General features: G+C 67.0%; 1 protein-coding gene across 1 annotated transcript; it reads left to right on the top strand.

Moving 5' to 3' along the window:
* Positions 1-1638: 1638 nt before the first annotated feature.
* TINAGL1 (tubulointerstitial nephritis antigen like 1) lies at positions 1639-10309 on the top strand. The gene is made up of 12 exons (XM_055800601.1): positions 1639-1757; positions 2407-2738; positions 3535-3598; positions 5418-5510; positions 5604-5718; positions 6819-6942; positions 7110-7260; positions 7510-7693; positions 8005-8050; positions 8552-8675; positions 9112-9157; positions 9319-10309. The coding sequence occupies exons 2-12, from the start codon at positions 2438-2440 to the stop codon at positions 9457-9459; spliced, it is 1389 nt and encodes a 462-aa protein (XP_055656576.1). The 5' UTR covers positions 1639-1757; positions 2407-2437; the 3' UTR covers positions 9460-10309.
* The last annotated feature ends 965 nt before the right edge of the window (positions 10310-11274 follow it).

The following is an 11274-nucleotide window of genomic DNA, read 5'->3' as shown; positions in this document are numbered from 1 at the left end:
GCGCTGCCGCCCGCAGCCACGTGGGCCCAAGGTGCCCCAGCTGGACTTTGCCCCCCTCCACCTTGACTCCCCCCCACGTATGCGAGAGCCTGGCACTTCCCGGAGCAGGGGCAGCACTAGCTGGTGAGGACATGCTGGGAGGGGGGAGATGCCAACTTCAGAGGGACGCAGTGAGCTGTGACCCCGCAGTGCTGAGAGCAACACTTGGCACGCCGAGCGGAGTTTCAGGAAGGAGGTGGGAGGGGGCTCGAAGGACTTGGGCTGTTGCCAGTCTCGCTTCCGCACACGAGCCCTTATCGGCTGCAGGGGGGGAGGCCAGAAGCTGCAACGGGAATGGGAAGGGACCAGCTCTGCTGACAGCACCCCATAGCATCCTCAGCTGCCACCAGGGAGCTGCCTGGCAGGACACAAGGACCTGGAGATGTCCTTTTTGCCACTGGTTTTGCTTTGTCCCCTGAGGGTCTTGGGGAATTCATGACTCACTCTGGATTCCTGTCAGTCCAGTCATGGAGAAAGTACGTGTGGCCGGAGACAGTCGGACTCCGGGCTGGACTCGGTTCCTTCCTGAGGTGCTCAGCAGCGCTGCGGCTCGGTGTGCTCTGCCCAAGGCCATGCTTGCAGGAAAAGGCCCTTCTGAGAGCACCAGCCGAGCAGCCAAGCGGGGGTCCCAGCAGCCAGGGCTCTTGCAGGACCCTCGTTTGGGCACCCAGAGCACCCTGTGATCCCAGGGAGCAGTCAACCCTTGTGCCCAGTGGGATGTGGTGCTCCCCATGCATGGGCACCCAGGGTGCAAGCCCACCCTGACCAGCCACAGCATCCCCCCCAGGGGCTGCAGCCAGGAGCCAGGAGCCCTCCAGCCCGCAGCACCCAGCTCAGCCCCTCAGCTGGTTCCCGCGGCCACCCAGGGAACCCGGCACCCCCCCCGCACCTCCCATCCTGGCTGCAGTGAGGCATCTTCGAGGAATCCTTTGGCATCAGCTGGGAGATGCTCCTCACGGGCCACAGGCAGGCGGGTGCCCTGGGGTGGGCAGCCGGAGCCCCACGGGGGGGGCAGAGCCTCGGGGTGGGCAGCTGGAGCCCCAGGGTGTGGGCAGAGCCTTGGGGTGGGCAGCCGGAGCTCCCGGGGGGTGGGCAGAGCCTCGGGGTGGGCAGCTGGAGCCCTGGAGTGGGCAGCTGGAGCCCCGGGCAGGTGGGCAGCTGGAGCCCCACAGCAAGTACCGGTGCTGCAGAGGGAACCGGAGCCTGTGGGGCAGCCAAGACCCCCCCTCCCCGGCCTACGAGCAGCTGGCTGGATGCTGGCAGGGGGGGCTCCAAGTGGCACCGACTCCGTGCCCTGGGCTGTGACGGGATGCCCCCGTCTCGCTGGCATCCAGCTGTCCACATGGCAGCTGGGGTGCTGGAAGGGGGTGGGTACGCAGCCCCCCTCCCCACACCCTGCCCCAGCCAGCGGAGGGAGCCCCCGGATGGAGCAGCACTGCCGGGACCCCCCAGCACGTGTAGGAGCCGGGGGGACCCCCGGCCCCACGGGGGACCAGGTGCCGCCGGGGTCCTCGGGCACGGGGCGTCCGGGCCGCGGTCTCCCAGCACAAACCCACCCACCCCCCCGCCCCGGGGCTCGACCCCCGCCCCGCTGGGCTCCGCTCCGCCCGCGGCTGCCCCCGGCACCTCCCCACGCCCCCCCGGCCGGGGCGCGGCTATAAGGAGCGGCGGGCGCGGAGGAGGCGCTCGGCGGCGGCGCGGAGCGGCGGGCGCGGCAGGTACGGGGCAGCGGGGATGGGCGAGGGTCGTGCCCCCTGGCATCCCCACCCCCCACCCCACCCCGAGCCCCCAGCACCACCATCACCCCCCGCCCCGACCCCGAGGGCTGAGACCGGGCAGCAAATCGCACCGCCTGCGCCTTGGCGGCGCCGGGGACTGAGCGGGGGTCCGGGCAGCCCCCCTCGGGTGTCATGGGGAGCCTCGGCAGGGACGGTCACCGGGGCTGGGAGAGGGGGGTCCGGGCAACCCCCCTGGGTGCCATGGGGAGCCCCGGCGGGGACCGGCACCGGGGCTGGAAGCGGGGGGTCCAGGCAGCCCCCCTGGGTGCCATGGGGAGCCCCATCCCACTGGGGTTTTCCAGTTGGAGGCGGGGGTTCAGGTGTGGGTGGGCACGGGGCCGCTCGGCCACCCGGGGAGTGGGCACCTGGGGGGAAGCCGGTGTTTTGGAGCATCGCGCTGAGGGTCCCCAGAGCCAGGGTGGTCGCAAAGGGAGTTAAAAAACGTGAAGATTTTGAGCATCCCGGGGGGAGGGCAAGGTGGGGGCTCCATGGGCCGGTCAGGGTGGGCGACCCCACGAGATGGGACTGGCGTAGGGTGCCCGCAGGACCCGCAGCTGCCCCCCCCACCCGCTCACTGCCCTCCCTGCAGCGGCTGCAGGTCTGGGGACATTGGTGGCAGCATGCGCCTGCTGCGGGCCCTGCTGTGCCTCTGGCTGCTGGCCCAGGTGGCCCTGGCTTCCCGGGTACGCACCCGCCGGGAGCTGGCCCCCGGCTTGTACGAGCATGGGGTCTACGATGCCGGTGGGTCCTACTGCCAGCAAGGGGACGTCTGCTGCCACGGCCGCGACGACGGCTGCACCGTGCCCTACCACGACACCCTCTGCTACTGCGACCTTTTCTGCAACCGCACCGTCTCCGACTGCTGCCCTGACTTCTGGGAATACTGCCTGGGCATCCCGGCCCCCTTCCCTAAAGCCCCAGGTGAGGCAGCCCCCAGCCCAGCCGGGCAGGGGTCTTTGCGGTGCCAGAGGCCAGCTCTGGGGTGTCCAAGGTGCTGGGTAATGCCACTGGTGCCCCTCAGGGGGGTGAACGCAGCTGGGTGTAGCACCCCACAGCCCTGCTTTCGCTGCAGAGCTGCTTCGGAGCTGCGGAAACTCCTAGAAAGTGGCTGGGCTGCCAGGAATGGGGCTGGGAGCAGCCCGGAGCCCCACAGCCCATCCTCTGTGCCTCCCCACGGGCAGGGCTGTGTGGGGCGGAGGGGCAGCTCCAGCGGTGCATACCTGTGGGGCAGAGCAGGAGCGTGGGGGGGACTCCATCCCAGCTTCCCATGTCATGTCTGGGGCAGGCAGATGCTGGCCCTGACTCAACCCGCCTGGCAGCTGGGACAGGCAGGGCCGACGGGGGCGAGAAGGGGGCACGGGCAGCCCCCGCCGCACAGCACAAGGCTCTCTAAGAAGTCCCTGCAGAGCAGAGCCAGCTCCTGGGTACAACTGGCCCCTTTATCCCCGTCCCGCCAGGCTGGGTGTGCGAGCCTGGCCCTGCTCAGCAGCCCCACACACAACCCCATGGTTAACCCTCCCGGTGCCGAGCCAGCCCTGCTCCCACCCTGCGCTGTGGGGTGCGAGCTGGTCATGAACTTGAACATGACCAAGATGCAGCTGGGCACCTGCCTGGCTTTAAGAACCACATTTATTTTCCCCATGTTTCCCCCCCTGGAACCATGGGGATGCTGGTAAGACCCCAGGCGCTGACCAAGGCTCTCCTGTCTCCCACCCAGGCTGTGCCCGCGCCAGCCGCAGCTACCCTACTGGAGCCACCTACCAGGAGAACTGCAACCTGTGGTGAGTGCCGCCATGCTCCCCGTGCCATGCGGGCACAGCCGGGCACGCTGCTTGCCCAGCAGAAGGGTGCTGGGGGGCCACAGACACCAGGGCTACCCTCAGCCGGCACGGCGGGAGCGCAGGGCCCGAGCTGGGTGGCAAGGGCTGGTGCCAGGTGCCTTTGTTCCGGCATATTCCAAGCAAAGAGCCCGGGGCCTTGAGCCACTCCCAAATTTCAGTGCATGCCTTTGTGGGAGCCGCTGGCTCCACCAGGTTAGCGTGCGGCCAGGCTGGCTGCGGGCTGCCTCTATGACCCTGGCGCTGCCGCGGATTTTCTGGCCCCATTGGTCCGAGCCCAGCTTGCCCAAGCCTGACGGCATGTGTTTGCACCTGGCAGCCACGGTGGCTCGGTGCCAGGCAGCAAGAGTCCAGCCCTGCTGCTTGCTTGGGTGCAAGCAACCCGTCCGTCTGTGTTAGCGAGCAGTGCAGGGTTTATCCGGAACGTGGTGGTATTAATGGCATCCTGGAGGTGGGGGATCGGGGAACCTGCGGGCGCAGATCTGCCCGTAGACAAGGAGCAAACACAGCAGGGCTGGCTGCCTCGCAGCGATGCGGTAGATAAGGGAAATCAAAGGCTCCGTCTGGGGCATGTGTGAGGGCATAAGCACGTGTGTGTGCATGTGTGTGCAGGCGTGTGCGCTTGCAAAGCCAGCTCAAGCCCTCCCCGAAGCCCCAGTGCTGCCCAGCGTTTCTCTGGGACCGTGGCGCCAAGACACATCTGGGCTGGCGGATGACCCCGAACCCTGAGGGGAGGTCGATGTCCCCAAGCCCTGCACTGGCATGACTGGTCCCAGCTGCTGGGAAAGCATCCCTTCCCCAGCAGTGCTGGCCCTTAGGGGCTGAGGCTCTTCTTGCCAAAACCTTCCCCCGCACTTGGCGCCTGCAAAGCAGCAATTTCTGCAGCTCTTCACCCCAGACCTTGTCCCTGCTTGGCTCCCGTGGGGTCTTGGGGGGGTTGGCAGGGGGCAAATGCATTGCCAGGGTGAAGTGGAGGGGGCTACCATGGGCACCCAGCTGGCTGCACCCCAAGGTGCTCCCGTGGGAGTCCCCAGGGATTTAACAGCCAGGTGTGGGGTCACCAGCGCAGCGCCGGCAGCGCTTGGGGATGGGGAGGGGGTGAGTGTGGGGGTGCAGGTGCCGCTGGCAGGATCGGGGCCAGGCTGGCAGGACACAGCTCCGGCCTTGCACGGCTCCTTAAAAGGGAAGAGTGTGCCGGAGCTCAGCGGGCAGGAGGGAGCGTGCCAAGCATTGCTCAGCTCCCAGAGGGGAGCACAGCCCAGGGCTTCCCAGGGGGACCCGGACCCGGCACATCCCCTCCAGCCACCCCCTGCCCCGGTTCTCCCCGTGGGTGCTGCAGGGCTCCCAGCTAACCTGGTCAGAGCAGCTCGCCCCTGGCTGGGGGACAGCCAGCCCCGAATCCCCTCCCCAGGCTGGCGTCCAAGCCCTGCTCTGCTGTCTGCAGGCCTGGCTGCTTTTCAGCTGGTTTTCTGTCCCGTGCTCTATCTACCCTCTGGGCTCCTGTGGGGACCCGGGCTGGGGGGACACGACAGCCCCCAGGCCCACGCAGAGGGCTGCCCACCCGCTCCTGGCCCAGCTACACCCTATCCCGCGGTGCCAAGCCACAGTGTGACCCCCAGACCCTGGTGCAGGAGTAGCCCTGGCCCCTTGCTGGCTGGCTGCAATGGCAGCAGGACCCTGGCACCTGGGATCCCCCTGGTCACCCCAAGGGACACCGTCCCTCCGCAGCTGACGGTTCTCTTCGGTGCTGTCCCTTCTGCAGCACCTGCAGCCCCAACGGGCAGTGGCAGTGTGAAGACCATGCCTGCCTGATGGATGGGGAGCTGATCGATGCCATCAACAAGGGCAATTATGGGTAAGGACCGGGCACTGGGAGGATGGGGAAGGGACGCTTCACCCCTTGGTGCTTTCTGGGGCACCCCTGACCTGTCCCCCTCCTCCCATGCAGCTGGAGAGCCGCCAACTACAGCCAGTTTTGGGGCATGACGCTGGAGGATGGGATCCGGCACCGCCTGGGCACGTTCCGGCCCTCTCCCACCGTCATGAACATGAACGAGATGCAGGTGAGTCACCACAGATGCAAGGGGAAACTGAGGCACGCCAAGGGCTGAGCCTGCCTGTCCTATGGCTTGACCCAATGATTCACCATCGCCTTAGCTAGTGATGTCCCCGCCCTGTCCTCGTCCCTGGGAGGGGGCTCTGTACTGGGGGGGGAGGCAGGGAAGGGGCCATGCTGGGTGGGTGTCGCGGGCAGCCCTTGTGTTTGGAGACAGCAGCTCAGCAAATTCCCCCTGACAATCCCCAGGCTGCCAGTGTTGTTTTTTCCCCCGCTCCTCCGTGCCGGTTTCCCATCGGAAAGCCAGCCCCACAGCTGCTGAGTCGGCAGAGCCGGCAGCGCCAGCGCTTTGCGAGTGGGGTGCCTCCTCCTGCCCCCAGGCTGCCCCCAAAACCAGCCCCCCTTCGGGGTGGGCAGCGGCCGGGGGTCCCATGGGTGCTGGCGGGGAGCGAGCATCGCACGCAGTGCACACCCGGTGCCGTGACCTTGACTCCCAGTGCTGTGACGTTGACTCCCAGTGAGGTTTAATTTTAGAGACGCTTCCTGCAGTAGGATAAGGCGGGTGTCATGGCCACGTCCTCGCCAGGAAGGCGTGGGGGGCACTGTCCCCCCTCGAAGGGTGGAAAGGCTGCGCATGAGCCAGTGGCTGGGCGAGAGCTGACCAGAGGCCACAATGAGGGGCTTGAGGCGCCCAGCGCCGTGCCACCTGCGGTGGGGCAGAGACAGGGCACTGGGTGCTGTTGTTGCATGAGGAGCTACTGGGGTTGAGGAGCCCAAATTTAGTGAAAGTTGAGGGATCTGGCTCCTCTGGGACAAGGGGGCAACCAAATCCTCATCGTACTTGCCGAGGACTACGGGTGTCCCTGTCCTGAAGGATCCTGCAGCGGGGCTGGGGGACGCTAAGGCCAGCTGGGACCCTGCTTGGAGGGTGGGAGGTGCTGCATATGGGTGTCCCTGTCCTGAGGGTCCTGCAGTGGGGCTGGGGGATGCTAATGCCGGCTGGGACCCTGCTCGGAGGGTGGGAAATGCTGTGGGTGGGCTGTGGTGGGCAGGGGGAAGGAGACGGGGTCCCTGTGCACTGAGCACCCCTCGGCTCTGCCTCCGCAGATGAACATGGACTCCAACGAGGTGCTGCCTCGCCACTTCGATGCAGCCGCGAAGTGGCCGGGGATGATCCACGAGCCCTTGGACCAGGGCAACTGCGCTGGTTCCTGGGCCTTTTCTACGGCGGGTGAGATGGGGTGGGGGGATGGGGTGGGATGGGATGGGGTGGGGGGGGGTGTGTGGGGGGTGGGATGGCTGGTGGGGACAGAGACTAAACCTGTCGCTGTGGGGCTGGGGAGCGGGACAGGACCTGGGGGAGCAGCCGCCCCTCCCTGACACCCTGCTCGCTCCTAGCTGTCGCCTCGGACCGCATCTCTATCCACTCCATGGGACACATGACACCCGCCCTGTCACCCCAAAACCTCCTGTCCTGCGACACGCGCAACCAGCGGGGCTGCAGCGGAGGGCGGCTGGACGGCGCCTGGTGGTACCTCCGCCGGCGAGGGTGAGCGGGGATGGGGCAGGGGGGCAGAGGCGGGATGGGGTGGGATAAGGGGGTTCAAAGTCCTTCTTCCCTGGGGGGCAAGAGCCTGGGGTGCCCCGTGCACATGCTGCCCCCAGGGCTGTCCCTTGGGCAGGTGGGCACTGAGGGGGGCCAGCCCAGGCAGGATGGAGAGTGGGGTTCAGGGATGGGAGTGGGGGTCAGGGTAGGGATGGGGATGGTCCTTCCTCATGTCCTTGTCCCTCTGCCCAGGGTGGTGACGGATGAGTGCTACCCCTTCACCAGCCAGGAGAGCCAGCCGGCGGCACAGCCCTGCATGATGCACAGCCGCTCCACGGGCAGGGGCAAGCGGCAGGCGACCGCACGCTGCCCCAACCCCCAGACCCACGCCAACGAGATTTACCAGTCCACCCCTGCCTACCGCCTCTCCTCCAGCGTGAGTGCCCGTGGGATGGGGCCGGGATGGGCCGAGCCGCCGGCGTGGGCGAAGCGGGAGCCGTTTGGTGTGGGGAGCGGGAAGGGGCTTGGCTCGGGGTGGGTTTGCCTGGAAAAGCCAAGTTTGGAAACGAAGCTGGGAAAAACCTGCTGTGGAGCTCGCAGGGGAGCTGCACTCCACCCAGCATCTCCACAACACCCACCCGTGGGTGCCAAAGCGGCCTCTGCCTGCATCCCCGGGCGTGGGGGGGGGGGGGTGGGGCGCAGTGCCGGGGGTCCCGGCCCTGGTACCACCCAGCTCTGTGCTTGCAGGAGAAGGAGATCATGAAGGAGCTGCTGGAGAATGGCCCCGTGCAAGGTAGGGAGCCGGCGTGGGCACCCACCCGCAGACCCCAAAGCTGAGTTCTGCAATGGCTGGAGGGGGACAAGGTGGGGGGGGGGGTGAAGACACCCTGCCTGGGGCTGGGGGCCAGCGTGGGGGACAGGACCCCCCACCTCAGCTGCTCTCCCTGCTTAATGTTTAGCTGCGTGCCCGGGCAGCGCCGTGCTCTCGCCGGCCCCGGGGTGCCCGTCAGCTGCCCACACCAGTGGGCACTTGTTGCTCATTAACTCCTGAGATTTAATCTCCGTCTCGGCAGTTGGTTTTATTTTACTTTATGATTATTTTTTTAATCCTCTGCTGAGTCTTGTCACATTGCCTGTGGGAGGATCCGGCCGCTGCCTTCCCTCCTCCCAGGCGATGCCCTGTGTCCCTGGTGCCTGTATCCTCCACCCTGGGGGACGTGGGGCCCCGGGGGCTCAGCACCCCATCCCTGGGGACACAGGCAGCATCCCCAGACCCTCTCCCCCCTTCCTGCAGCCATCCTGGAGGTGCACGAGGATTTCTTCATGTACAAAAGCGGGATCTATCGGCACACACCAGTGGCTGAGGGGAAGGGGCCGAAGCACCAGAGACATGGGACCCATTCGGTCAAAATCACCGGGTAGGTGGGGGGTGGGGGGCTGTGGGGGGTCCCGCTCTGGGTGGGAGAAGTGGGGAAGGAAAGGCGTCCCTTTCCTCCAGGCAGAGAGAGGAAGCAGGGAGGGAAGGAGGGGGCTGATGCTCGTGCCAGGGCTGTGGCCACAAGTGACATGAGTATGTGGTGCTCAGCCCCATCAGGGGAGGGAGGGGGGCTGGAGGGGCAGAGCCCGAGGAGGGGAGCGGGGCCAGCTGCCCTGTGCTCCTTCCTCTGCCCCACGGCTGGACGTACCTGCCTGTGTTTTGGGAGTGGGTGTAAATCTCTCAGCCTGGCCCTTGGGGAGGTGCCGGGGCTGGGAAGTGAGTGGGGTCCACACAGCACCTGGTGCTGGGCAGGATGGGGGTGCAGCCCGAGGGGTGCCTGGGGACCCCCCCCTCACTAGCCTTCTCTCCTGCTGCAGGTGGGGAGAAGAGCAGTTGCCTGATGGCCAGATCCAAAAATACTGGGTGAGTGTTGGTGGGTGTCACGAGTTCGTCGGGTCTCGTTTATGGAGGTGGGTGGGTGCCAGGGCTGCTTTCCCGTGCCCGGGTGGGATCCAGCTCGGGGTTGGAGGGGAGGTCCAGCCGGGCACCCCAACACTGAGCTGTGTCCCCTGTCCCTTCCACAGACCGCAGCCAACTCCTGGGGCACAGCGTGGGGCGAGGGCGGCCACTTTCGCATCGCCCGCGGCGTCAACGAGTGCGAGGTGGAGACCTTTGTGGTGGGCGTCTGGGGCCGCGTCAGCATGGAGGACATGCCCCACAAGTGACCCCCCCACAGCCCTCCCACCCCGGGGCCCCCCAGCCCTGCAGATGTCCTTGTCCCCACGATGGCCCTGCCCAGCACCGCAGCCCCTCCGTCCCCTCCTGGGGGTACCCGTGGGGTGGGACACCCCCCTCCCCTGCCACGCAGCCCTGTGCCGCCAGCCAAGGGCATGGGACTGTCCCCTGGGTCCCCATCCCTGGGGGCTGCGTGCCCCCCCTGTGCTGACGTGGCGGCTGGGTGCAGCGGTGCGTGCACGGGGCATGTGGCCGGGGGTGCCCGTGGGATTTACCCGCTAATCCCCCCGCCCCGGGCTCGGCTCGGCTTCGGTGGCTGCCGGGGGCTCTTCAAAGCTGGCTGCTCCCCCCCGGCCCCAGCCAGCACTGGGGGCTTCACCCCCCCTCCCCCCCCTGCTGCTGGCACGTGTGTGGGGCTGGGGGCACACTGCTGGGACCCCCAGGGATCCTGCCCCCCCTGAGCTGCTGCCCCCCCCCCCCCCCCCCCCCGGCCGCCCTGGAGCCAGAGGAGTGAAATAACCCAGCGGTGCCGGGGGGGTTCACCAGTGCCCCCCAGGGCTGGGTGTTGGCGCTGGGGGTCAGGAGGGTGCCCCCACTGTCCCCCCTGCCCCTTCCTATGGTGCTATGGCCCCTACCACCCCCTCTGGGGACTGTGGGGATGGGGGGGGGGGCGCGGGGCTCAGCCCTGCAGTGTCCCCGTCCTGGTGGGGCCACAACTTGGGACCACACATCAGCAGAGTCTGACCCCCCCCCGCCCCCGACCTCCCCCAGGGCTGTACTTTTAAGACTTCGTATTTATTTTGCTTTTTATTATTTGTAAATAAACTTATTGAAGCCTGACTGCCAGGAGGCTGTGCTCCTTGGGGGTGGGGGCACGTGGCCCCGCTGCCCCCTGCCTGCCCTGGCCCGGGGGGGCCCAGCCGTGGCCCCGGGAAGGGCTGTGGGGTGAGATAAGGCCCCGCTCATTGTGCACCTTCCGGCATCGCCGTGACCGCGGCCAGCGCTGGACGCGCCGTGGACACGTGCAGCCACACAGGCCACCGGGGCCAGCAGTGCCACCACGCAGCCATCCCATAGTCAGCAGTGCCACCACAGCCACCTGGCAGCCAGGAGTGCCACCACAGACACCCACGGCCAGGCGTGCCAGGAGTGCCACCACACAGCCAAGGATGCCACCACTGCCAGGTGTGCCACCGCGGCTGCTTCTCTCGGAGGTATGTGCTGCGCGGGCTCGCGCTCCCTGCGCCCCCCCGCCCCGGGGCATCCACACTGCGGAGTGGGGCGCCACCTGGTGGTGGCGGCCTGCACCTGCACCACACACGGTGTGTACAAGCACGGACAGCGTGCAGAGGCACGCACACACGGAGTGTGCACAGGTGTACACACACACACACGCACACACGCACACACACAGAGTATTTACAGGCACGCACAGTGTGCACAGATGCACATACACACACACACAGAGGGTATGTGCAGACACAGACATGCACAGGCACACACACACAGTATGTACAGGCACGCACAGTGTGCACAGGCACATACACACAGGTGTGCACTCACACACACAGTGTGCACAGGTACACACACACACCCCGTATGTACAGGCACGCACAGTGTGCACAGATGCACACACACACACACACAGAGGGTATGTGCAGACACAGACATGCACAGGTACACACACACAGTATGTACAGGCACGCACAGTGTGCACAGGCACACACACACAGGTGTGCACTCACACACAGAGTGTGCACAGGTACACACACACACACACACACACACAGAGCCCGTATGTACAG

This window comes from Falco peregrinus, chromosome 3, assembly GCF_023634155.1.
Source record: "Falco peregrinus isolate bFalPer1 chromosome 3, bFalPer1.pri, whole genome shotgun sequence".
NCBI classification, from domain to species: Eukaryota; Metazoa; Chordata; class Aves; order Falconiformes; family Falconidae; genus Falco; species Falco peregrinus.
Note: the sequence above shows the minus strand (reverse complement) of the source record. Positions and strands in the feature narration are given on the sequence as shown.